This window comes from Erinaceus europaeus, chromosome 3, assembly GCF_950295315.1.
Source record: "Erinaceus europaeus chromosome 3, mEriEur2.1, whole genome shotgun sequence".
Taxonomy (NCBI): domain Eukaryota; kingdom Metazoa; phylum Chordata; class Mammalia; order Eulipotyphla; family Erinaceidae; genus Erinaceus; species Erinaceus europaeus.
Window position 1 is genome coordinate 29,671,397 of NC_080164.1, and position 27,867 is coordinate 29,699,263.

At 45.0% G+C, this 27,867-nt stretch overlaps 1 protein-coding gene and 1 non-coding gene across 5 annotated transcripts in view; one reads left to right on the forward strand and one right to left on the reverse strand.

Moving 5' to 3' along the window:
* Nucleotides 1–8,059: 8,059 nt before the first annotated feature.
* LOC132537818 (U6 spliceosomal RNA) lies at nucleotides 8,060–8,166 on the reverse strand. The gene has a single exon (XR_009549244.1). It is a non-coding gene; the product is annotated as a U6 spliceosomal RNA (small nuclear RNA).
* Nucleotides 8,167–13,965: 5,799 nt separating this feature from the next.
* EML4 (EMAP like 4) overlaps nucleotides 13,966–27,867 on the forward strand; it is a 136,961-nt gene continuing 123,059 nt past the window's right edge. For all 4 annotated transcript variants that reach the window (XM_016192857.2, XM_060186934.1, XM_060186935.1 and 1 more), the window contains exon 1: nucleotides 13,966–14,189. In XM_016192857.2, coding sequence (XP_016048343.1) covers nucleotides 14,165–14,189 — 25 coding nt within the window. In that variant the 5' untranslated portion in view covers nucleotides 13,966–14,164. The remainder of the gene's footprint in view (nucleotides 14,190–27,867) is intronic.

Here is a 27,867-nt window from a genome sequence, read left to right on the forward strand (position 1 = left end):
CTGGAGGCAAAAAGAAAGAAAGAAAGAAAGAAAGAAAGAAAGAAAGAAAGAAAGAAAGGGAGAGAGGAAGAAAGAAAGAAAGAAAACACAGTTATGGCTGCACACTGCTGTATCTTCAGGTTCCCCCTAACCTCCCACCCCCAACCCAATCTCGTCACAGTGATTTCCACGTGGACACTGGATCCAGCCCATCTGGATCCCAGTCCCAGCTCATCTGTCCATCAGCTGGGAGTACAGACCAGGCACCCCCTTTACCCCCAGCCCCAGCCTGTTTTCTCCTGATCCCCACAATGAGAAAGCATCAATTAATTTTCTTTTTTTTTTTCACATTTGTATGTTCAGTTCTTTATACTCCACATACAAGTGAAACCATGCTGTATTTGTCCTTTACCTTTTTTTACTTACAAAGGACACAACATCATCTTCTTTATTGCTGAATAATATTCCACTGAGTATATGTCCCACTTTTTTTTTTTTGGATAGGACAGGGAGAAATGTAGAGAGGAAGGGAAGACAGAGAGGAGAAGAGAAAGATAAACACCTGCAGACCTGATTCACTACCTTTGAAGTGACACCCCTGCAGGTGGGGAGCCGGGGGTTCGAACCAGTATCCTTGAGCGGGTCCTTGTGCTTCATACTATGTGCTATTAACCCAGTGCACTATAGCCCACCCCCCCCACATCAATTAATTTCTTTATTGGAGATCCCCTGAGGTAAGTTAAGTCACACACATCCCTGAGGCCAGGGCCTGGTACAGAGAGCCCTCACAGCCTTTGCTCTTGTCTGCAAGTGCTGTGCTGAGACTACTCTCTCCTCCAGTGGATCACAGGGACTGTCCTAAAGATTGTGAGGACTACTCTCAGCAGACAGATGGGAAGCAGCTCACAGTGGAGTGCAAGACCCAGCACAACACACACCAAAGCAGTGTTCCTTCCTATCCCCCCACCCCACTCTGAAGTAAAGAAATCTTTACAAAATAAAAGGTGGTTAGCACCCTGCTCCTAGTGCAGTCACATTACAGTTTTCTGAGTTGTTTCTGAAGTTTAGTTCTTTCCCATCTGAGGGTTCAGAGTTCTGGAGCTTCCCTGTTACTGAATATTTCACTTGACTTATTCACACACACACACACACACACACACACACACACACACACACACACACCCCTCACTCATAAGTCCTACACTATCCACTCTGAGCTCCTCCTGGCCCCATACCTATCTGAAGAACATAGTGGTCTGGGAGGAGATGCAGCAGATAAAGCTTTGGACCCTCAAGCATGAAGTCCTGAATTCAATCTCCAGTAGCACAGGTGCCAGAGAGATGCTCCAGTTCTCTTTCTTGTCTACACACACACACACACACACACACACACACACACATTTCTCTCTCTCTCTCTCTCTCTCTCTCTCCCTCACTAATAAAGAAAAAAGACGGGAGTTGGGCAGTAGCGCAGCAGGTTAAACGCAGGTGGCGCAAAGCACAAGGTCCGGCATAAGGATCCCAGTTCAAGCCCCCATCTCCCCACCTCCAGGGGAGTGCTTCACAAGCAGTGAAGCAGGTCTGCAGGTGTCTATCTTTCTCTCCCCTTCTCTGTCTTCCACTCCTCTCTCCATTTCTCTGTCCTAGCCAACAACGATGACATCAATAACAACAATAATTACAACAATAAAACAACAAGGGCAACAAAAGGGAATAAATATTAAAATATAATTTAAAAAATAAAGAAAGAAAGAAAAAAGACTTTAAAAAGTAAATAAATTTTACTTCCTTTCAGCCATCAAGTTGCAGATGCTACCATGATGCCATCCTAACCTCTCTGGGCAGACAACTTCACCTATATGTCCCAAAGTCTCACCTCTCCAGAGCCCTACCCCACTAGGGAAAGATGGAAACGGGCTGGAAGTATGGATTGACCTGCCAACATCCATGTCCAGTGGAGAAGCAGTTACAGAAGCCTCCCACCTTCTGCATCCCATAAAGAATTTTGGTCCATATTACCAGAGGAATAAAGAGTAGAGAAACTTCCAATGGAGGGTATGGGACATGGAACTCTGTTGATGGGAACTGTGTGAAATTATACCCCTGTTATCTGACAATCTTGTTAATCATTATTAAATCACTAATAAAAAAAAATACAACGAAAAAGTAAATAAAGGGCACCTGACTCCTTAAGCTGAAGTCAGCTTTCTAAGGATGGTGCTATGTGCAACCAGTCCTACTTGTGGGGAGGCCTGGGTATGGGCAGTGAGCAGGACTCTCCCCACAGCTCCCCTGTACCCTGCTGGCCCTTGGGGCAAAACCTGTGGCCTACCCCACCCCAACATGCCCACCCAGGTTGTACAAAATGTATGGAAATCATCGTTTGTCTTATTGATTCCTGGGTATTGCAGTCTTGGCTGATTCAGTTTCCCAAAATGCTCAAGGTCAGCAAGTCTACTCCAAGGCGAGCTCAGGAAACAGGGAGGCCCCCTCCTCTGCCCCTTCCCTCACCATGTCTTGCCCTCAGGTTGCTTTATACTCAGGTGGGCAGCCTCCTCTCTCAGTGGGAGGCTGAGGTGTTTCTTTTGGAGGCTCTCCAGTTAGGTCATCTGCCCAATCCACACTCACTGTCAGCCAGAGGGAAGTGTGTTTATATAAGCAAGAAATAAAACTAAGGCGGAATAGGGTCATCTCCACCCCCAACCCCTGGAAATCAAAATAACTTCATAGAGTGGGTTAAGATTATTTTTTTTTCTTCCCCTCTGTTAGTGGGAAGAGAATGTATGTATACTCACACATGTAACTTAATACTCTGGAAAGTTCTTCTATTAATGATAAGAGCTTAAGTTTTCACTTCAAAAATGATTGTTCATGTAAACCCAACACCTGCCTTTTTCCTTTGACAAACTTGTCTCTCTGGGTTCTGTCACTCCAGACAGGCAGATAGACAGACAGACAGACAGACAGACAGACAGACAGACAGCACTGAGGCTCCATTCCACCCTCTCCAGGGCTAAGGGGTTTCCTGTCCTTCCAGCTGTGACACTCCAAGAGGACCGGGGCAGCTCTTACTATGTCTGAAGACTGTTTTTTCTTGTTTTTTTCTCTGTGAGTGTTTCTAGGGGGCAAGGATGGAGAGGGGACAGGGAAACTCTGATGGAAGCAAGATAAGACAGGAGGCTTCTTGGGGGCTTCCTGGGACTCCTTTCCACTCCTCCACTCTCCCAATCTCCACACCAGGAAGGTGGCCACGTGCCTTTGCCTCACATGTGGAGCCCAGGTCCCCTCACAGGGAGGCAGCTGAGCCAGGGGACAGAGGTTAGGATGGGACACAACTCTGTCATACTCTGAGTTCACAACATATCAGGTTGGAGGTGGAGCACAGGACAGGTGGGTCACTGAAGAACTGCTGAGCCCAAACACAGGTGAATGAAAGAAGTGGGTGGGAGTTGTCCACCCCCCTAAAAAAAGGTCAGTTACAAGGGCTGGGGAGATATCTAGGTGTTAGAGGACACCTGTCCATGCCTGAGGTCCCAGGTTTGATTCCCAGTGCTGCATATGCCAGAGCTGAGTGGGCTCTCTGGTCTCTCCACCTCTCACACTCACACTCTCTTGTAGAAATGGAAGAGGGAAAGAGAGGGAGAGAAAGAAGGAAAGGGAGGGTAAAAGAAGGAAGGAAGGAAGGAAGGGAGGGAGGGAGGGAGGGAGGACTGGAAGACAGTTCAACTGGTAGGGTGTATGCCTTGCCTGGTGCAGTCTGTGTTCAAGCCCTGGCAGTATGTGGGAGTACTCTGGCACCAGGGGAAGCTCTGGTACTGTGCTATCTCAACCTCCTTATCTGTCTTTCTCAATATTTGAAACAAGGGAGCCAGGCAGTGGTGGTGCAGGTTAAGTCCACATAGTGCAAAGCACAAAGATAAACACCTGCAGACCTGTTTCAACATATGTGAAGCAACCCCCCTGCAGGTGAGAGCCGGGGCTCAAACTGGGATCCTCATGTAGGTCCTCGCACTTCGTACTGTGTGTGCTTAACTGGGTGCACCACTACCAGCCCCCACTAAGTATTTTTTTATTTATTTCCTTTTGTTGTCCTTGTTTTACTGTTGTAGTTATTATTATTGTTATTGATGTCATCATTGTTGGGTAGGACAGAGAGAAATGGAGAGAGGAGGGGAAGACAAGAGAGGGAGAGAGAAAGACAGACACCTTCAGAGCTGCTTCACCACCTGTGAAGCAACTCCCCTGCAGGTGGGGAGCTGGGGGCTCGAACCAGGATCCTTACACCGGTCCTTGCAGCTCGCGCCCGCCATGTGCGCTTAACCTGCAGCGCTACCACCACCCCCCCACTAAGTATTTTAAAAAATGTTTCTGTCCACATGCACACTGCACCCCCAAACAAACCCACCTGCCCTATCCCAGCACTATTGAGCAGAAAGCACTCGGACCCTGGTCCTGCAGCTTTGTCCCCATCACAGGATCCAGTTCTGAGCTCCATTCCCAGAGCAGACTGCGTCCCAGGGGACCCTGATTCAAGGCAGAGGGATAATCTCCCAGACACATGCATGTAGAGAGAAGTAGCCCCCCCCCCCCGTGAAGCAGGACAGTAGGGGGCTGGAGGTGCTCAGCGATGACAGGAGACCGTGATCCCCACCCCCACCCCCAGGAACTCTTGTGAGGCCTGTGCAGCCCCCAGAGTGAGACCTGACCCTGTGCTGATCTGCTTCTTGAGATTCTGAAAGCTCTGGAGCCAGACTCTATCATTTATGTTTCTTATGCTCGTGTTCTTTTGCTGTTTTGTTTGTGTGGTCAAGCTGGGTTCTTGAACAAGCATGATTTTACTTCCCTGGGCCACTTTAAAATTTAATTTTATTATTATTCTGACAGAAATTGAGATACATAAGAAGGGAGATATATCGCCACACCATAGCTTCTTCTGGTGCCATAGCACCTCCCAAGTGGTGCCAGGACTTGAACCTAAGATACTCTAATGGGGATGCAGGCACCCGACCTGGTGAGCACTCTCTCCAGCTCACCAGAGTTCAGATAAAGAGTGCTCTCTTCTCTCTCTCTATCACTTGAGCTCTTAGAAAATTCTTCTGGTTGAGCTTACTGGAATGAGTGCCTGGCATCTGTAGCCCAAACAAATGCACAAATAAAACAAAACTGAAGTATCATCAAAGAGGCCAAATGAGAGCCGAGATAAAGGGAAGTGGTACGTTTGGTGGTCTAAATCAGAAGCAGCCGGAGTCGGTGGTTTCTTACAGCTCTTGAGGTTACAAATGATATTGTTGAAACTACTGACTCAAGGTGATTAAAGACAAGGGAGAAAAGGGCATTCATGTGTTCATCTCAAGTTTGCCAAAGCAGCTCAGGGCAGTCAGGATTCTTACAAACTAGTGTCATTTCCACAGAATGCTGATGCAGAGTCCTTACCATACGGCCCAAGGACATCACCCTCATGGAAACTTGAGCACAGGGACACAAAGCATCCACGGTAATATTAGGAGAGCCACTCTGCTGTGCACAGCTCCTGATGGGAAAAGCAATTCCAAGTCCTCATGCAGTGGAGTTGCAAATGCTCTGATGCATCCTACACCATAGATGGACTTGAAAACAATGCAATCCAGGCTTTGGAGACAGCACAGTGGATATGCAAAAGACTTTCCTGCCTGAGGTTCTTAGGTCTCAGGTTCAATCCCCAGTACCACCATAAACAAGAGCTAAGCAGTGCTCAGCTCTCTTTCTCTATCTCCCTCTCCCTCTTTCCTTCCCCTCGCCCTCCCTCTCTCTCTCTCTCCTAATTTTCTCTCTGTATTTCTCTCATTAAAATTAATAAAGTGTTACTGGAGGCTAGGAAGTGGTTGATAGAAAACACACCTCGCTGTACTTGAGGTCCTGGGTTTGATCCCCAGCACCCCATGGGAGCACCATGAACAGCATGGGGGAGCTCCGTGGATGGTAGGGTGGAGCTGTAGTGTCTCTCCTCTCTCTTCTTGCCTCCTTTTCTGTGTATCTCACTGTTTGTCATCTCTGTCTAGGTATAGAATAAAATAATCAGGCTGGGGTGGCTGCTCAGAAGGACCACATGTGTGTGAGGCCCTCAGTCCACCCCCCTGCACAGTGTTAAAGAGGAAAAACAGCAGAACTGTCAAGAGAAGCCAGGCACCAAAGGCCACATATGTGTGACTCTACTTCCAGGAGATTTCAAGAATAAGCAAATCCATGGAGACAGAAAGTCAACCAGTGATTGCCAGCACTGGGAGGTGGGGCCTGAGAGGTAATCCTATGTCTGGGATTTTAGGGAGGGAGACAGAAATGTTCTGGAATCAGAGATATGGTGGCAGTATTTCTCTGAAACCACTCAGATACACACTTTAGAAACATGGGGCTGGGTGGTGTCACATCTGGTTGAGCACGCATGTTACTATGCGAAAGGACCCGGGTTTGAGCCCCCAGTCCCCACTTGCAGGGGGAAAACTTTGTGAGTGGTAAAGCAGTGCTGAAGTCTCAGTCTCTCTCACTCTCTGTCTCCCGCTTCCCTCTTGATTTCTGGCTGTCTCTATCCAATAAATAAATAAAGATAATAAGAAATGTTTTTTTTTTTTTTACAGGTCCATGAAAGATGATGAATGACATAGTGGGGGTTGTATTGTTAAATGGGAATCTGGGGAATGTTATGCATGTACAAACTATTGTATTTACTGTTGAATGTAAAACATTAATTCCCCAATAAAGAAATAAATTATTTAAAAAAATGTTTTTAAGTTGAACATTATGCCACATAAACTGTGTCTCAATAAAGCAACTATTATTATGAAAAATAATACATATACATACATAAATATGGAAGAAAAATGAAAAGTAGTGTGCAAAAATCCTTTTGAAAGAACCAGAAAGTCCTTTTCTTCTTTCCTCCCTCCCTCCTTCTCTCTCTCTCTCTCTCTCTCCTCTTTTCCCTTTCACCTTTGGTTCACTACTTTATTCTCTCCACAAATCAGCTTTGCTGGGATTTTCATGTGCAAAGTAGATAGACTCTAAGCCCCACAGCTGATGACATTTTTAAATTACTCAAGGTTTGAGAGGGAGAATAAGAAGACAGAGAGAGGGAGAAAAAAGAATGCCATTCAGCTCTGGCATAAGGTGCTGCTAGGCCTGAGGAATGCACAGCCTGTACTCGGACACTAAGCCATCTCCCCAGTCTCTAAGGCTTCAGTTCTTCTTCTTCCTGGGAGCACACTGGATGATGTTTCCCAGACTCCTCTGCAGTTGAGAGAAGCTGGATGTTGAATTAGGGTCAGAGACCAAGGTGATCCCTGTAGGCTGTGCACCATCCCTGCTCCCCCCTCCTCCTGAGACCACTTGTACTCACACAGCTGAGAAGCAGGCCATGGTGGCTCTCCCAGCAGCTGGCCTGCCCTGTCCTGGGCACACATGCTTAGCATGGCTGGACCGCTGGCTCTGAGCTCCACTTAAAGATTTTCAGAGAAGAACATTCCAGCCTGAGCCAGGGGGCCGCCCAGCATAAAGTACTGAGCCAAGGCACACATGGGCCTCAGGGCAAAAAGCCATGCCTGGGACCACTCGGGTCCTCTTGCAGCACTTCCTAGAGAAAAGACAGATGAGACAGTGAGGGGAAGTGAGGAGATGCCATGAGTGAGTGGAGAGACCAGGGCAAGGACAGAGTGCCTCCCTCCCTCTCTCTCTCCCTTAAGCTCCTCATCCTGAAGGAATGGGCCTGTGAGGTGACTTGGTAATACAGTGGGCTGGGAGGTGACACAGTAGCAGAGTTCTGCACTTTTACATGTGAGGGCCCAGGTTCGATCCCCAGTGCCATCTGCAGAGTAATGCTCTGGCTGTTTCTCTCACGTGAAGTAAATAAGTCTTCAGGAGAAGCTTTCTAGTCACCATTTGCAGTACTTCTTTCACTCCTCCCTTCCTTCCTTCCTTCCTTCCCACTCAGCCGCAAGGCATGGCAGTACCAGTCAAGCAGAATCCCATGACGACATGCTGTCAAGTGGTTAGTGAGAGTATCACCACATAGCTGATGCTGCACTCCAAAATTAATTAATTTTTTTTAAAAGAAAATATGGAACGCTTCACAAATTTGCGTGTCATCCTTGCGCAGGGGTCATGCAAATCTTCTCTGTATCGTTTCAATTTTAGTATATGTGCTGCTGAAGCAAGCACAATAAGTTAATTTTTTAATTAGTCAATTTGATAGGACAGATAGGAATTGAGTGGGAAAGGAAGAGAGAGGGAGAAAGATACACACTTGCAGCCCTGCTTCACCACGTGTCTGTTTTAAGCAATATCAAATTGTTTTCTTCTTTTCTTTATCTTTCTCTCCATTTATTTTTTTATTTCCTCAGAAAAAATCAATAAATATGTATTTTAAGTAGCTGGGTTTTTTAAAGTTCCTTCTACTTCATGGTCTTAATGTTATCTTTAAAACTAAACAGTCATGGAACTGTGTAGCTAGCAGAAACCTATAGTCCACATAAGCATAATTGTGATAGAGAAAAAGAAACAAACATTTTCTTTTGGTTTTCAAAATCAGGAATCATACTATCTGAGTAGGAAAAAAGGATTCATTGTTTTTATAGTATATTTAACAGAAGCCAAGCCTGACAGAGTCCCACAATCGGTAAGAGACTGAATGGCCATGTTGTTCTAGCTTCTAACCAGAAAGAATGTGTAAGACAAACTTTCAAATTCTTACAAAAGGGGGGAAGAGAGAGCATGAAAGGATATGCCTCCCAAATGTGAAAAAGTTTTGCCTCTGGGATGTGAAATTGTGTAGGAGAAGGGGAAGGTCAGAGGCAAGACAGATTTCACATGTACATCACTTCAATTGTATCTTAGACATCAGGACTGTGAAGTACAAGGAGCTGAGAGCCCAACAAACTTAAGAAAACCCAGCTACTTAAAAGTACATATTTATTGATTTTTCTGAAGGAGAGGGAGAGGAAGTCTGAGGTACTGTCCTTCCACGTGCAGTGCCAGGGATGAAAACAGGAACCCCACCCATGCAAGTCCTGTGTTCCATCTACATCAACAGCTCCACCCTGTCTGATAAACTTTTTATTAAAAAAAGAATTTTTTTTTAATTGCCACCAGGGTTATCTCTGGGGCTCAGTGCTGAGCCCCAGAGATAACCATGCATCCACGTACTGACCATGCATCCACGGCTCCCGGTGGCCATTTTTCCTTTTTTATTTTTTTCTTTCTATTTTATTTGATAGGACAGAAAGAAATTGGGGGTGGGGGTGGGGGTGGGGGTGGGGAGATATCAAGAAAGAAAGAGAAATACCTGCAGACCTGCTTCCCCACTCATGGAACATCTCCCCTGTAGGTAGGGACCTGAGGCTTGGATTCTGGTCCTTGCACATGGTAATGTGTGTGCTCAGTTGAGTGTGCCTGGCCCCTAAACTTTTCTTTTCTTCCTTTCTTTCTCTTCTAACTGAAGTAACATTAAGCTATACCTTTTTTACATAAGTTTCAGGTGTGTATCATTGAAAAAAACCAACTACTTTTGATAACGGTTTTAAAATGACTGAGGAAGGAGGGCTAAGCAAAAAAAAAAAAAAAAAAAAATTGACCGTCATTTTCTCAGGCTGTGTAGCTGAGAGAAAAAGAAGACAGACGTCAGCACAGGAATCTCGTCTTTTGTCTCCAGATCTTTGCTCAGAGCTTGATGGCAGGATTAGATGTCTTCACAAGAATCCCATAGTCAGCTTACTTCGTTATGTCTCTGTTTCTCTGTCTCGTTATCTGAATGCAGAAGGCAGCTTGGGGGCAGTACAGTTCCTCACTCCCCCGGCCCCACCTCTGCAAAGAGAGAGAGACAAGGTGACTGCTTACCTAGTGTAGTGGCTCTGCACAAAGGCCTGCATGCCTGAGGCAGCAGAGGGTCAGGTTTAAACCCCGGTCTCACCAGAAACCAGAAGTACATCCCTCTGGTAAAGAGAGAACGAGAGCGAGCGAGCGAGAGAGAGAGAGAGAGAGAGAGAGAGAGTGAGAGCGAGAGCGAGAGAGAAGAGGAGGAGGAGGAAGAGGAAGAGGAAAAGGAAGAAGAGCAGGAAGAGAAGGAGGGGAGAGGATAGAGGAGAGGAGAGAGGGTGAGTGTCGGGAGCATTTCTGGCCTGTTATGTCTGTGGCGCATGCTCTGCAGGGGATGTGTGTGACCTCACAATAGCCAGGGCATTCCACAACTGCTGTGCCCAATGGCTGCCTTCTTCTCCCTGCCCTTGCTCAGAATGAACACACATTGCTGTCCTATCCTCATAGCTTTTTAAAATAAAATTCGGTTTCACTAGTTGGAATGAGCATGGATAATATTGAAAAAAAGGAAAGGCACAAAAAAGGGGCTGACTGATAGTGAAAGGAGTGACACAGGGGCGAGGCAGTGGTGCACTCAGCTGAGTGCACACATGCTGCCTTGCTCAAGGACCCAGGGTCAAGCCCCTGGTTCCACCTGCAGGGAAAGGTTCACAAGCAGTGAAGCAGTGCTCTCCATCTCCTCTCTAACTCTCTCTTAGCCCTTTCTTTTTCTTTCTTTCTTTCTTTCTTTCTTTCTTTCTTTCTTTCTTTCTTTTCTTTCTCCCTCCCTCCTTCCCTCTCTCCTTCTCTTTCTTTCTTCTTATCTTTTTTTCTTTCTCTTTTTACCAGAGCACTGCTAAGCTCTGACTTATAAGGTACTGCTGAGGACTAAATCTGGGATATCTAGTACCTCAGGCATGCAAAACTTTCTGCATAGCCATTGTGCTATCTCCCCATGCCCATTTTCTCTGCATTTATTCAAAATAAAATAAATTAAATATTTAAAAAATTGAAATAAGGGGACCAGCCCAATGGCACATTTGGTTGAAAGCACATATTACCATGTGCAAAGACTTGGATTTGAGTCCACACTTCTCGCCCATATGGGGGAGGCTTCATGAGCTGTGAAGCAGGTCTGCATCTCTCTCTCTCCCTCTCTTGCCTCCAGGTTATCACTGGGGTTTGGTGCCTGCACTATGAATCCACTGCTCCTGCAGCCTCCCCCCCCCCATTTTATTGGATAGGACAGAGAGAAATTGAGAGGGGTGGGAGAAGACAGGGAGGGAGAGAAGCAGAGACACCTGCTGACCTGCTTCACCATATGTGAAGCGACCCTCCTGCAGGTGGGGAACCGGGGCTCCAACTGGGATCTTTGTGTGGATCCTTGTACTTTATACTATGTGCACTTAACCCATCGCTGCCTCTCTTTCTACTTCTCTCACCCCTTTTAACTTCTCTCTGTCCTCTCTAGTAAAAAATAGAAGAAAAGAAGGAGGAGGAGGAAGGGGCAGGAGGAGAAAGAGAAGAAGAGGAAGAGGAAGAAGAGGAGGAAAATGGCCACCAGGAGCAGTGGACTCATAGTGTCAATAGAGTCCAAATGATAACCCTGGAGGCACATAAATAAATATAAAGAAGTGACACACCAGCTCCAGATCTCCTTCACAGCGTGTCTACTGAGGCACAAGGGAAGTGTCTCCAGACTGCAATGGCCCCTAATCGCATTCTGGGAGGGTCTGGAATCCTGGGTCTCTGGGTAAGGGACAGTGGAGGTGGTGGGGGCAGGTGGAGCTGACAGTCAGGCACAATGAGTTGAATGATTCTGGGCTGCAAGTTCTCTCTGAGCTAGGTGCTTCCCCACTGTATTTGTTCACCAACTGAGCCCAGAAACCCTCTAGGGACACGTCCCACTACTGACCACAGCTGCATCTGCACTTGGGTCACAGAGAGACAGGACACACCGGATGGGCTGGTGCAGCAAGTTCATGGGTCAGGTGGTTGGAACGAGGCTTGAAACAGCAAGAGCCGGCAGCTGAAGAGGGCAAGGTGATCCTGAGTGGGGCGTGGGCTGTCCCCATGCCCTGCCCAAAGGCTGCACTCTGGGGGGCTGCAGTTTCCAACGCTCCAGCCCTGCCCCCTCCTTCCTTTTTGTGAGATGGGAATCCTATGGCATGGAATTAATCAGAATTCTTGCAATCAGACTATGAAGGTTTGGTATTATGTGTGGGAACTGTTGTTTGTTCATTTGCTTTAATCCAAGCTACCAGTAATAAAGGCAGATTTGACCAACTCTGCAAAGGGGACAATTCGATGATGTTTTCCCCTCTCTATTCAAAATGTGTTTTTACAAAGTCACTGTCACATGCCTAGTCCTGCACTCAGAGGCTGCCTGGGACACTGAATTGAGTAAAACATAGAAAGTACCTGGGTAGAAAACATGTTACCAGCAGGGTCCCAGTAGATGATATTTTTCAAACCAAAACAGTCACTGTCACATTCTGAAGGCGCCATCCAAGAGAGCACAGCTGAGAAATTTAGGGAATGTGTTGGGGACATACTGCACCAGCAACTAAATGTCATAGTCTCAATTTTATAGTATTTGTGGTATTTGCAGTTCAATCTGTTGAACTTTATTTTTAGAATTTAGTTTTGTGAGAGAGGGTACAAGTGAGAGACAGAACACTCACTGCTCAGCTTTGGCATGCGGCAGTGCCAGCATCACCTGAATCCTTGGGCATGCAAGTCCTGTGCTCTAACACACTGAGTAACCCCACCGGCCTTTGTGATTTCTTAATCTAAACGAACACTCACTTAAACTTTTTTTTTTTTTGCCTCCAAGGTTATCAGTGGGGCTTGCTGCCTGCAGTACGAAAAAATAGCCTCATATTTTTTCCCTTTTGTTGCCCTTGTTGTTTATCGTTGCTGTTATTATTACTGTTGTCGTTGTTGGATAGTACAGAGAGATATTGAGAGAGGTGGGAAGACGAAGGGGGGGGAGAAAGATAGACACCTGCAGACCTGTTTCACTGCCCGCGAAGCGACCCTCCCCCCTGCAGGTGGGGAGCCGGGGCCTCGAACCAGGATCCTTATGACGATGGATCCCCGTGCTTCGCGCCCTGTGCACTTAACCCACTGCGCCACCGCCCGGTGTCCTTAAGCCTAATTTTGTACTTGTTATTTTTACATTAATTTATCTCCAAAGTCCACTCCTCCAAAAAAGTAAAAGTTTTAAGTTCTACAAAGTACGAATCCTTCCTTAGATTAAAAGTATCCATGTAGAGGCCAGATGGTAGCACACCCTGCTAAGTGCACACATTATGGTGTGCAAGGACCTGGGTTCAAGCCCTCAGTGCCTACCTGCAAGAGTTCCTTCACAAGGTGAAGCCGTGTTATAGGTATCTCTATTTCTCTTTCCCTCCTTCTCAATGTATGTCTATTTAAAGAAAAAGAAAGGAAGAAAAGAAAGTGTATGGGGATCCAGGTTTGAGCCCCTGCTCCCCACCTGCAGGGGGGGGGGGTCACTTCACTCTGAGTGAAGCAGGTCTGCTCAGTGAAGCAGGTCTTTCTAGCTCCCCTGCCCTCTCAGTTTCTCTTTGTCCTGTTTAATTAAATAATTTTAAAAAAAGAAAGAGAAAAGGAAAAATGGCTGCTGGGAGTAATGGATTCACTCGTTAAGAGTGTCACCCTATCCCTTGCAGAATTGCCTGACTTTCCCCTGTCCTCTGCAGAGGCAGAGGGGACCTTGGGTTCCCGTTATGCTGTCTCCCTGTCTCCTGCGGGAGTGGCAGTGACGATATCGTGGCCTAGGAATCCCCATTGGCATGTCCCTGACCCTCCTCGCCGAGACCAGTCTCCCTCTGCCAGTGCCTGTGCAAGTATCCACGCCACGGTCCCCGCCCACCACGCAGATGGAGCCCGACACGGGTCTCAGACCCCGCTCACTGCACACGCGCAGTTCCGGGGCAGCAATGAGAGGACACGCCCCCGTCGCTTGGGGGCGGGGTCCGCAGCAGCCGGCTTGCACGTGGGGGCGTGGCTTGCCGTGCGCGGGGCGGGGTTAGGCTTCGCAGGGGAGGGCTACGCTGGTGGGCGTAACCCTGTGTGCGTTAGTTGGGCGTGGCCCTGCGTGCGCTGTGGGCGTGGCCAGGCAGCGCCGACGGAGGCGGGCTGGCGGCGCGCTCGAGCTGACGGGAGCTGACGGCTGACGGCAGCGTCCGGCTGCGCGGACGGCGGGCAGGCGGGCGGACGGACTGACGGACCTGGGGCCTGGGGCGCGCGCGCGCGGGCTGGCGGGCGGCGTGGCCGCAGAGTCGTCCGCTGAATGAAGTGGCCGCCCCGCTGCTGAGCCGGACCTGCGCGGCCCCGCAAGATGGACGGGTTCGCCGGGAGCCTGGGTGAGTGCGGGGCCCGCGCCTCCTCCCGCCGCTCAGCGGGCCCTTCGCACCCCCGGATTCCCCCAAGGCCCCCCTGGCTCCCCCAGGACCCTTAGATTCTCCTCAGACTCTTAGCGCGGGCCCTTCGGGCCCCCTGCGACCCCCCGATTCTCTTCAGACTCTTCGTGCGGGCCCCTCGGGCTCCCCTCAGGTCCCCCTGGCCGGCCTCTGAGACCCTCCGAGTCCCCCCTCAGTCCTCCGACTCCCCTCAGACTCCTCAGACAGGGTCCTAGGGCCCCCCGAGTCTCCTCCGACCCCCGACCTCCCCCCCGACCCTCCGAGGGGCCCCTCAGGCTCCCGAACCACCTCCCCCCAACCCCTCGGCCGGCCTTTGCCGTCGCCCCCTGTTGCCGGGGCCGCGGGGCGAGTGGGGGCCCCTGCCGGAAGGGGCGCCCGGGGACCCCTGGGCGAGGCGGGCGGGCGCCGGAGGCCTGGGGGAGCCTCGCGGGAGAGGGGCGCTTCCGGGGGAGGCCGGGGGTGGGGGGCCCCTGCTGGGGCTGAGGGGAAGCGTCTCCGCGGGGGCGCCGTCCCGGGCGGAGCCTCGCGTGGCGGGGTGTGTGTGGGGGCTCCCCGAGACGTGAGAGGGGCGGCATCTGTGCGGGGGCTCGTCCCGGAGCGGCCCACCGGAAGCGCCGGGTGCGGGGTCCCGGGTGGGAGAGGCGGCGGCGCGCGGGGGCTGCTCCCCAAGGGGCGGGGCGGGGGTGCGGGCCCCCAGGGAGCGAGGGGCGCGGCCGCGGGGGGCAGCGGACGGGCCGGCCGGAGCAGGCGACGCGCGCTGCCGCGCACCCGGCCCGGGCCTGTTGTCCGGGGGCCGACGCGCGGCGCCCCTCAGGTGCGTTCCGGCGGGGCGCGACCCGGTGGCAGGCCGGACGTGACCCCGCACTCGCGGACGGCGCGGGCCCCTGGACCCCGGGGGCTGGTCCTCCAGACCGCAGTGGTCCGCGGTTGGCATCAAGTCCACCATCTTGGCCCTGGCTTTGTTTGTGGAGGGTGGAAACCCCTGCAGAGCGCCGAGGGGGTAGGGGGCTCCCCAAGAAAAAGGCCGCCGAGAGCCCCTCGTCCTCCCCGGGGGCACCTGTTGTCCACTGTCTGCCCGCTGGGCTCTTACACCTAAGCCAGGTGGCTTCCATCTTGGGCCCCCAGAAGAGAGGCATCCACTTTTCATCCACTTCCACTTTTCTCTCGAAGCCTCGTGCCCAAATTCTTTCTCCAGTCGTACGGCTCGGTGTGCTCCCTAAAGGGGTGGCCGCGAGCTGGGGCTAAGCCCCGGTGTCATGGGGGGTGTGGGCTTGGGATCTCCCGCCTAGCCTGCAGGAAAGCTTCTTCCCTAAGTGTTTCCCTGGCGCCTTTCTCACTAATTGTGGGGACACTTCAGTTTCTTTTCAGACTGTTGGATATGGTAAGATCACTTTATTCCTTCGCATCCAAGGTGTGAGCTAACAGATCAGAGAGCAGAAGAGGAAGTTAAGTTGCAGTTTGGGGCGCCCACTTGCCAAGTGCTGCTCGTTAGTTGCCACACTTGGAATGATAAGTTGATGGGGCTTTGCCTTTCTCTGGACACTGTTGATCTGGAGCAGGGGAGGTTCCTGTAGCTAAGGAGAGGAACCTGGGTCAGCAGAGGGGAAGAAATAGTCCTGGCAGTATTTCTGGAGTTGCTCTTGAAGATACTTCTCAACAGGAGCTGTGTTCTCTCCCTCCCTCTCTCTCTCCCTCCCCCTCCCTCTCCTTCCCTCTCTCTTTCTCTCTTCCCCCCCTCCGTTAGAGTAAAGCTACGCCCCTCCCTCTCCTTCCCCCTCTCTTTCTCTCTTCCCCCCCTCCGTTAGAGTAAAGCTACGCCCCATCTTAATTGAAACCTTAAAGGAATAGAGGGGGAGGGGTGATGCTGCTATATTGTACTGGTAACCTCTGCGCAGAACTTTGCTCAGCTCTTGCCACATTGCTTGCTCCTTTTCCCTGCAGTTCATTAGTCTAGAGTTGAGAGTTCCACTGATCTTATTCTATCATCAAGAATCATGAATGTAAAGGCAAGCACTTGTATTCTAGTAGCTGTTTAACCCTGCCCCCCCCTCCATTTTTTTCAACCACACAAGAATTCAAAGCATGTGAAGTTCTGGGGTCACAAGTATTGAAGCACTTATTTTCCAAGGAAGTGTGTGTGTGTGTGTGTGTGTGTGTGTGTGTGTGTGTGTATGTATCCTTTTACATACTAGATGCGGGTCTTGAAAAAGTGAGAGACTTTTTTTTTTTTAAGCAGAAAAGTTGAATGCTATATAAACTGAGTCTAGAAAAACTGGTTATTTACAGGAATCTTGCTGTGGAACTTACAACTCAAATGTAGCTTTAATTGTTGAGTAAATCTAGACAAGGGCCACATTATTAGGTGTATTTTTGTGAGATCTCTAAAGGTAAATGAAATTCATTGTAGTGGATTTGGAAATTAACTGAGAGGACCCTTAGATGATTAACCATGTTAGGTGCGCTGCACTGAAATTATATACTTGTATTACTTGTGTTTTACATAGGAGCAGCTAGGATGCTTTTAATCTCTGCAGTTGACAAAATTCAGGCAAGTTGATGGCAGGTGCTTGTGCCCTGGAATGTCTCTTAGGTATAGTGTCTTTTGGTTCATAAATTATGGTAATTTTTTAGAAGATTTTTATATTTATTTACTTATTCCCTTTTGTTGCCCTTGTTTTATTGTTGTAGTTACTATTGTTGCTATTGCCGTCGCCGTTGTTGGATAGGACAGAGAAATGTAGAGAGGAGAGGAAGACAGAGGGGGAGAGAAAGACACCTGCAGACCTGCCTCACTGCCTGTGAGCGACTCCCCTGCGGGTGGGGAGCCAGGGGCTTGAACCGGGATCCTTACGCTGGTCCTTAACACCTGCGCTTAACCTGCTGTGCTACCACCAGACTACCAAATTATGGTAATTTTAAAAGGTAGTACTTGGGAAACTTTAAAAACAATTTTTTAAAATATTTATTTTACCTTTTGTTGCCCTTGTTTTAGGAAACTTTTTTTTTTTATTGACAGTGTGCTTGGGGGAAAGTATTCTGTAAACACTGTCTTGATATTCTGCCTCCAAATCGACTTTACACATATACATACCCACAAAGCATTTATCTAGTATGCATTTTAAATCTCAGCTCTGTGTGCAGAAAAATGGGAAACCACTGGCAGATTTAAGTCGCTGATTTTCATAAGGTTAGACAATTTCCTACTTAGTCATTTTAGGGTCTCTTTCAGAATAAAACTTAAATTTTTCTTTTCATGCTGTGCCAGGGAAGTGAACTCAAGGCTTGATGTTGCATGATACCACCTGTGGTCTCCCTAGTCTAATTTCCTTTTCTTCATTTTTGAGGGAAAGACACACAGATAGAGAGAGAGAGAAGTAGAGAGGGAGAAAGAGAGAGAGAGAGAGAGAGAGAGAGAGAGAGAGAGAGAGAACCACAGCACAGCTCCAGCATCTGTGGGGCTCATGTGGTTCCCTCTAGAGTACTCCCAAGTGCTAAGGTTATAACCTCTAAGGCTTCACTCACAGCTGGGCATGTGTGCTACCACCGATTCCCAAAGTAAGGTTTTACTTTAAGACATTGACCACAAAATTGGCCCAGAAGTAGTCATAGTTTTATATATATATATTTAAGAAGTACACACTTAAACATGAGTTTCAATTTTTTTTTTTTTTTGCCTTCAGGGTTATCGCGGGGGCTCAGTACGTGCACCATGAATCCACTGCTCCTGGAGGCCATTTTTCCCATTTTCTTGCCCTTGTTGTCACCCTTGTTGTTGTTATTGTTATAGTTGTTGCTGTTGGATAAGACAGAGAGAAATGGAGAAAGGAGGGGAAGACGGGGAGAGAAAGATAGACACTTGCAGACCTGCTTCACCGCCTGTGAAGTGACCCTCCCTACAGTTGGGGAGCCAGGGGCTTGAACTGGGATCCTTATGCTGGTCCTTGGCTTTGCGCCATGTGAACTTAACCCACTGTGCTACTGCCTGGCCCCCAGTTTTAATTGTTATCCTCCAAAGGTTTAAAACAAAAAATAAGACTCAAGAGCTTTTAAAGAAAAAGAGTAGTGAGGGTAGTTATAGTGTTAGTATCAATAAGAAACAACATTCTTGTATGGGGACAGTATGGTTCAATTTATAAACTACTTTAAGAAGATCTTTTTTCACTATTAAAACTGATTTCTTATTTAATATACACTCTTTAAAAATTTTTTTAAATTTATATTTATTCCCTTTTGTTGCCCTTGTTTTTTATTATTGTAGCTATTATTGATGTCGTTGCTAGATAGGACAGAGAAATGGAGAGAGGAGGGGTAGACAGAGGGGGAAGGAAAGACAGATACCTGCAGACCTGCTTCACCACTTGTGAAGTGATGCCCCCTGCAGGTGGGGAGCTGGGGCCTTGAACCAGGATCCTTACTCTGGTCCTTGCGCTTAACATATACTCTTCTTCTTCTAGCGTTTGCCAACATATACTCTTAAAAGGAGCAATGCAATTTATGCTTTTAAATGCTAATCTAGTTTAAACATTCTTTATTCAGATACTTCTTTCATGTACAGCATTTTTGGAGGGTCTAACTTTTAATTTCTCATCATTGTCTCTTGAAGGGCTAACATCACAACTAAGTATTTGTTCAATTTTTATTATATTTATTAGATAGAGACAGAAATCAAGAAGGAAGGGGGGGAGAGAGAGGTAGAGGGACAACTACAGGCCTGCTTTAATACTTGTGAAGCTTTCCCCCTTCAGGTGGGGACCCAGGGCTTGAACCTGGGTCCTTGAGCAAGGTAACACACTTGCTCAACCAGGTGTGCCACCACCTGGCCCCCATAAGTATTGACTCTTTTTTTAAAAAAATTTTTATTTATTTTCCCTTTTGTTGCCCTTGTTGTTGTTGTTGTTGTTATTGATGTCATTATTGTTGGATAGGACAGAGAGAAATGAAGAGAGGAGGAGAGAAAGATAGAAACCTGCAAACCTGCTTCACCACCTGTGAAGCTACTCCCCTGCAGGTGGGGAGCTGGGGGCTCAAACCGGGATCCTTATGCTGGTGCTTGTGCTTGGTGCCAAGTGCGCTTAACCCGCTGCGCTACCGCCTGACTCCCAAGTATTGACTCTTAATTGGTTACTGCAGCATCTGTTAGTTAGCATGTTATTTCTGAAACATATATGTAGTTTGCCCTTTGTTGTGTAATTAGTAGTATATGTGGTTCTGCTTATGTTAAGGACATATATGAGACACCCTTCTTGCTCTTGGAGCTTACTATCTGGTTTTGAATAGATGTCTAGGATGTTTCAGCAAATGTAAAGTGTCAGATAAGGGAGTCTAGGGTGGCAGTGCCATTTAAGATGCTGTGCTATGCATCAAACATGCATCTTTTGAGAGAGAGCATTTGGAGATTGATAAATTTACCTCTAGAAGAGCCTGACTTTTTGAAACAATGAAATAATTTATTTAGCAGCTCAAATATCAGGGAATACTGTTACTAGTTTTTCCTGCTTGATGTTTAATTTTGAAAAACACGTTGGAAAAGTACTATTTAAATTTTATGTGAGTTTAGTTTTAGACTATGTGAAACTTAAATGTTCATTAGAAATTTGATAGCATTTTGTTTTTGAAATAGATGCATTCTGACACTTTAAAAAGTTCAAGGAAATAATGTACTTTATCAGTTATTACCTCTGAGAAAGGTTCCCAAGCCTAGTATTTTTTTCATCTGTGTATATGCTTTTTTTGGTCATAGTCTTAGATGTCTCATACCTTTACATACTGCATTATAGTTTACAAAAGGCTTTACTACATTTAACCTGCACACTAACTGGTAAAGAAATTATTCCTCTCCTATAGGTGAGATTCAGAGAGCTTGAGAAATTTTTTAGATTATTTGAATCCAGATTGTTCTTTTGGTGTGTGTGTGTCGGGGGGCTGACTAATTTGTCATGTTCCTATCTATGTTTTTTTTATTTTTGGTGCTGGGTATTGAATCTAGGATCCATATTTCTAAATATTGCATACTATCACTGAACAACATCCTGGCCCTTAATATAATTTTTAAATAATGAATTACAAAAGAAGAAAAATACTATCAATTCTCTGATACATCTGTGTACAGCTGATGATAATGTTGTTAGTATTGCTTTTAAAAATCTTTCTGGGAGTCGGGCGGTAGCGCAGTGGGTTAAGCGCATGTGGCTTAAAGATCCCGTTTAGAGCCCCCGGCTCCCCACCTGCAGGGGAGTCGCTTCGCAGGCGGTGAAGCAGGTCTGCAGGTGTCTTTCTCTTCCCCTCTCTGTCTTCCCCTCCTCTCTCCATTTCTCTCTGTCCTATCCAACAACGAACGACATCAACAATAATAATAACCACAACAAGGCTACAACAACAAGGGCAACAAAAGGGGGGGGAATGGCCTCCAGGAGCTGTGGATTCACTGAGCCCCAGTAATAACCCTGGAGGCAAAAAAAAAATCTTTCTATGACTAGTTTTTTACATAGCTAAAATACTGTAGATAAAGTTTTGCATTCTGTTTTTTTTTTATTGATCCTATCTTAACCATTGTTTTCACTTGAACTCAGATTAGTGTTCTTCACCCCATTACACACTTTTTCATAGTCCACTGGTATGTCACATCTAGCATTCCTGAATTGGACCTTCTTTTTTCCAAATAATCTTTTTCTTAGTTTCCACTCACTGTATCTATCACCCAATTAGAAATTTGTTTTGTCTACCACAATGAAATCCCTTGTAAGACTTGTCAATTCTTGGGACTGTTTCACATCTCTTTCCTTTCTACATTTTTTTTTTTACATTATAGCAGTTCAAATATTTATTCATTATTCACATTTTTATTATTATTTATTTATAAAAAGGAAATACTGACAAAACCATAGGACAAAGGGGTACAACTCCACACAATTCCCATCCCCTCCCTTGATATCATTATTCATATTCTTAATTTTTTTTTGCCTCCAAACTTATTGTTGGGGCTCAGTGCCTGCACTACAAATCCACTGCTTTTATGGCCATTAAATTTTTCTTTTTTTTTGGTAGGACAGAGAAATTGAGAGTGGAGGGGAAGATAGGGAGAGAGAAAGATAGACACCTGCAGACCTGCTTCACTGCTATGAAGCCACCCTCTTGCAGGTGGGGACCTGGGGGCTCGAACCAGGATCCTTGCACTTCGTACTATGTTTGTTTAACCCGGTGTGCCACCACTCGGCCCACCCATATTCTTAAATTTTTGCATAATGTCAAGAACTTTCACCAGAGCAACCTATTTTTTGTGTGTGGAGAAGCAGTGGAGATATTAAATTAATACTCCTGAAGTAGTTTGCTTTCATGTGCTATTCCTGCTCTTAGCATGCATCATTTAGCCTTGTTCCCAGGGTCATGTAGTCTTTTTCTATTGTCTTAAAATGTTCTGGTCAAAATGACCTATTTGTTGTTCCACAGCTGTGATTGATACTTTCATCCCAGTGATTTCTTCAGTACCCTTCAAGGCCCAACTCAAATACTGTTTTCTGTCTAAATAGCCTTCCCTATGACATTTAGACGTTAAACATAGGAATATTCTTAGGGTTCTTAACATATTTCTTGTTATGAATAGAGTAATTATTACAAGTGTTAAAATTATTATGTCTTACTCTCCCTGCCAAATCTCAAACTTTTTCAATAGGAACACTCCTGTGTTGATATTTCACATCAGAGCAGTGGAAATGTAGTGATCCAGTAAAATTTGAGGGGAAAATTAGGAGTCCAGTGTATAATAGACAACTTAAAATTCATCATACAATCATAGATTCATTTAAAAAATAAAACTTTTGGGAATTTAGAAATTAACATACTCAGTCTCAGTCTGAAGTAGTACTTAAATAACTCATTATGATATTCTTTTTCTTCATGTTTTACCGAAAACAAGTGAAAATTTTGTTTTAGACTTTGTTAGGAATTTGATTTAGACAACAAAGACAAAAAATTCTGTACCAGGTTATAGGTTAGTGGTTTTCAAATACAGATCTTAATACTGGATTTATTTGTGGAGTCAAGACCGTTGTTAAAAAGAATGAGTGAGGTGGGGAGAAGAAAGAGAGAAAGCAACATAAAATATTGGTCCTTTACATATATTGTGTTAAGAAATTTGATTTCTGTTAAATATGTTTGTCTTGGACTGTAGTGTGAAACTGATTTCCTACTCTAGGTCATAATTAGATGATGGTGGCTAATTAGCCTTAACCCTAACCTTAGAGAGACTGAGTGGGAGACTGACATACAATGAAAAGATGGAAGATAAACACTCAGAAGTAGTTAATAACTGGGTTGTCAAAATGGGTCACTTAGTGTGTTGCTTTGTCACATACATGACCCAGGTTCAACCCTGGCCCCCACCTCATTGAAGGAAGCTTGATTGCTGTGGTCTCTTTCGCTTTCTTTGCATTCTCTGTCTCTATCAAAAGAATAAAGATCTTTTAAAAGTATTTATTACTGGGGCTGGGTGATAGTGCATATGGCACAAAGCTTAAGGATCAGCATAAAGATCCCGGTTCGAGCCCCAGGTTCCCCACCTGTAGTGGGGGTGGTTATTGCTTCACAAGCAGTGAAGCAGGTCTGTAGGTGTCTGTCTCTCCCCCTCTGTCTTACTCTCCTCTCGATTTCTCTCTGTCCTATCCAACAACGAGAGCAATAACAACAATAATAACGATTAACAACAAGGGCAACAAAAGGAAAAAATGGCAAAAAAAAAAAAAAAAGGAGAAAAAAAGTAGTTATACTATGTGCCCTATTTTGGGAAAAATTTAAAACTGTGAATATAATGATTTAGAGTTAGTATCAGTAGTAGTAGTAGTAACAAAAAATAATATCTAATTCTGGATTTATAGTTCCAGAGTCTATAATTTAGACAAACTCAGTATGCAAAATTCTGTTCTAAGTTCGATTGGAAGACTGTATGGAGAGTCCTTAAACAAAAATAGAATTACCTTATAATCCAGCAATATCACTCATAGGCATTTATCCAAAGAACACTTAGACACTAATTCAAAGGGACACATGCCCTCATATGTTCAGAACTGCATTATTCACAGTAGTCAAAGAGTGGAAGCAGTCTACCAGCAGATGACTGGCTAAAGAAGTTGTGAGATATATTCCATGGAATACTACTCTGCACTCAAAGATAATATTGTGGGAGTCGGGCTGTAGCACAGCGGGTTAAGCGCAGGTGGCGCAAAACACAAGGACCGGCATAAGGATCCCGGTTCGAGCCCCGGCTCCCCACCTGCAGGGGAGTCGCTTCACAGGCGGCGAAGCAGGTCTGCATGTGTCTATCTTTCTCTCCCCTTCTCTGTCTTCCCCTCCTCTCTCCATGACGACATCAATAACAACAACAATAACAATAAAACAACAAAGGCAACAAAGGGAATAAATAAATAAAATAAATATTAAAAAAAAAAGATAATATTGTGTCCTTTGGGACAAAATGGGTGTAACTAGAGGTAATTATGCTTAGCGAAATAGATGAAAGACAGCTGCTGCATTGTTTCACGCATGTGGAATGTAGAGATCTGGTACATGTAAATTTGGAAAGAAAAACAACAACAACAGAAAATCAGAAGTGGAAGGGGGGGGTGTAGAAAACAATGGTTATACAAAGAGACTTTCATATCTGAGACTCAAAAGGGCTAGGTTCAGTCCCTAGCACCACCATAAACCACAGCTGAATACTACTCTGTTTAAAAAAAGGGGGGGGGGGAGTTGGGCTGTAGTGCAGCAGGTTAAGCGCAAATGGCGCAAAGCTTAAGGACCAGTGTAAGGATCCCTGTTCGAGACCCTGGCTCCCCACCTACAGGGGTGTTGCTTCACAAGTGGTGAAGCAGATCTGCAGGTGTCTCTTCCCTTCTCGGTCTTCCCCTCCTCTCTCCATTTCTCTTTGTCCTATCTAACAATGACGACATTAATAACAACAACAACTACAACAGTGAAAAAAAATAATAAAAGGGAAAATAAATATAAAAAAATAAGTAAGCAAATTTTCTTTCTTTTTTAAGTTTTTATTATCTTTATTTATTTGATAGAGATAGCCAGAAATTGACAGGAAGGGGGAGATACAGAGGGAAAGAGACAAACAGACACCTGCAGCCTTGAACCCTGGTCCATGCACATTGTAACATGTGCACTCAGCCAGGGGCACCACCAGCCAGCCCCGTAGGTAAACTGTTTCTAAGCCTTTTTAAAAATATTTATTTATTCCTTTTTGTTGCCCTTATTTTATTGTTATAGTTATTGATGTCATCATTGTTGGGTAGGACAGAGAGAAATGGAGAGAGGAGGGGAAGACAGAGGGGGAGAGAAAGATGGACATCTGCAGACCGGCTTCACAGCTTGTGAAGTGATTCCCCTGCAGGTGGGGAGCTGAGGGCTTGAACCGGGATCCTCACACCAGTCCTTGTGCTTTATGCCACCTGCACTTAACCCACTGCACTACCTGCCGACTCCCCTGTTTCTAAGCCTTGTAAGAACTGTGGTGATTATCTTTGGGAGATGAGAGGGTGGGGATATACAACTTTGGTGTGGTGGGGAACAATACACTGTAATCTTACAATCTGGTAACCCACTATTAATCACACAAAAAATGGGGGGAAAATTAAATAAGAACTAAGTGGCTTTTAAATGAAAAAAAGTGTACTTTATAAAATTGGTAGACTAGGGTATATATTTATTTTATGAAAAGATTGTACAACACTCAGTTAACCATATATCTAGCTGTATCTTCTGAGATGTCTGTGTCTTGATTAGTTCTATGCCTCATGCCTCATACTAGCTAATGAGAAATTTAAGCCTGTACAGTTTTAGGCATGGCCAAAGAGTCTCCTGCAGCCCCCCCCTCCCATTTTCCTGTCTTTTTATTTAAGTGGTTCCACTTCAGTGGGCTTGACTGCTTACAGCTAAAGCATCTGGAATTGTACCCAAAAACGTAATCTAACTTAAACATTCAAATGATTTTTTGCAACCATTGCAATAAGGATTGGCTTGGGCAGGAATTAGTAATAGACGATAAATTTAGGGTTTTTTTTTTAAGATAAGGAGCAGGACTCTTGGGTGGTCTTAATATCTTCTCATATGTTGCTTATTAATAATTGTATGGGGGAAAATAATAACAGTACATTGGTGAGATCAGACAACATCTAGAGAGCATGATCAAAATAAATAGCTCTAGTGAGTTTTGAATGTTTTTTTGCCCTTGTGGTTATTATTATTATTATTGTTATTGATGTCATTGTTAGGACAGAGAGGAGGGAAGACAGAGAAGGGGAGAGAAAGACAAGACACCTGCATACCTGCTTTACCGCCTGTGAAGCGACTCCCCTGCAGGTGGGAACCGAGGTCTTGAACCAGGATCCTTGGCGCTGGTCCTTGTGCTTTGTGCCATGTGAACTTAACGTGCTGCGCTACTGCCGGACCCCCACTCCAGTGAGTTTGTATGCCCCTGAATGTAATGTTTGAGAAGAATGCATAGCCGAATCTAATCTTGAAGAAACCCTGAACTACAAAGGGGGGGAACAGACTATTTTTAAGAGTGGGAGAAGACTTTTTTCCCTCTTACATATTAATGATAAAACAACAAAGGAAGATTGTGGGATTGATTGTTCCAGCTTAAAGAAGACTAGGAGACATGACAACTAACTTGAAGTACCTGATCATAGGCTAGAGTTTAGACTAGAGGGGTGGGGGAAATGCTAGAAAAGGATTTTTGAGTCACTTGGCAAAAATAGGAATATGAATCGTAGATTAAAGTATTGCATAAGAGTTAAATTACTGAAGTTGATAACTATCCTAAAGTTATGTAAGAGGTTATGTTTATTCTTGGGAATGCATATTGAAGTTTCAGGGATAAAGGACCACTATATATGTAACTTGCTCTGAAATGGTTAAAAAAGTAATAGTATAGATGTATACATATATTAATATGTGTATATACACATAGCCCTCTGTATGTGTAGAGAGGGAGCAAACTTATGTGCAAATAAAAGTAAATGAGTAAAATGTTAACAGTAGGTGAATTTGTACAAAGTAAACAGATACTGTACTACTTTTTAAGTTTCTTTATTGGGGGATTAATGGCTTACAGTTGACGGCAAAATATAGTAGTTTGTATATGCATAACATTTCCCAGTTTTCCACATAACAATTCAACCCTCACTAGGTCCTCCTCTGCCATTATGATCCAGGACCCGAGCCCCCCACCCACCCCAGAGTCTTTTACTTTGGTTCAATACTTGTACTATTTTTTTAATTAGTGATTTAATATATTTATACTATTCTTGATATGTTGGTACTACTCTTATTACAGTGTTTTTGAAAGCTTCTAATTGTTTTCAAATGAAGAAATATTAATCATGAACTTTGTATCATATTCCATACCACAGCATTTTAAAAATATAGAAAATCTTCTATCTATCCCAGAAAATTCCAGGCAAACTCTTGGGATAAAACTGTGGCTCTGAGAATATGTTCCATGTGTATCATGTGGTTTCCTTCTATCCCTGGGCCTTAGTTTGAGAAACATGCCTCTGGGCCTGAGGCAGCTGTGGTTCAAATTTAGCCAACTGACATGTTTTGTTTGGCCCATTTAGTGTTTTAAAAATTGGGAAATTTCATATAAAATTTGGATCTTAGGTTTCTCTTAATAAATGGAATGATCTTGCCCCTCTGAGCTTGCAATCTAGATGATCTATATTTTTGCTAAATGATGTCTCAGTAAATAGTGTTAGTCCCTACCATCCACATTTAACTTGTGTAAAGTAATTTATTATCTGACCTCTGTAGGTATACTAGCCTGTGAGGTGGTGGGGCTGGACTCTCTTGCTTTATGCTCATAACAGTTTGAGAATTAAGTTGCTGCAATGATACCCTGTCACCTGCTGCCATCTAAATAATCTAAATAAATGTCTGTGCTATAAACAAGGATACTCTTACTGCAACCAAGAATGTCAGGAAATTAATATTGATACAATTATAAGCGCCTTTTATAACAAAAGGATTCAGTTAAGAATTAAGTGTTGCATTTAGTCTTTATTCAGTCTGGAACAGTTCCTTTAGTCTTGTTGTCTTTAGTCTTATGTCTTCTTTATTGTCTTTAGTCTTATGTCTCTTTAGTCTTATTCAGTCTGGAACAGTTCCTTTAGTCCTTGGGTTCCCTTGCCAGATTATAGACCTGTTTTATAGAATGTCTCTAATATTTCCTTTTGATAAGATTCAAGTTAGACATTTTTGCACAGTGTCACAGGTGCTCTCTGTGTTTTCTTTTGTTAAATTTACTTTCCTTTTGTTAAGGTAAATATGTGAACCAATGAGGTTCAGTATAATTTTGTTTTTTCTCATGTTCAAAAGAATGCAGTTTTTCCTCAGAGATTATACTCTTTCTTTCCTAAGTTGATTTCTGAAAGTTGAGATGACTTTCAATTTTAAAAGACATCTATTTAGTGTTGATATCTGACATTTTCTTTTATGTTATCTTTTACTCTTGCTTGTTGGTCTTAAAATAACTGATTTCTGTTGTCCTTTGACACATTAGAGCAAATGACAGAATTTTTGCATTTTCTTTGAGCCATTTGTTCCAGAAAAGTATCCCATC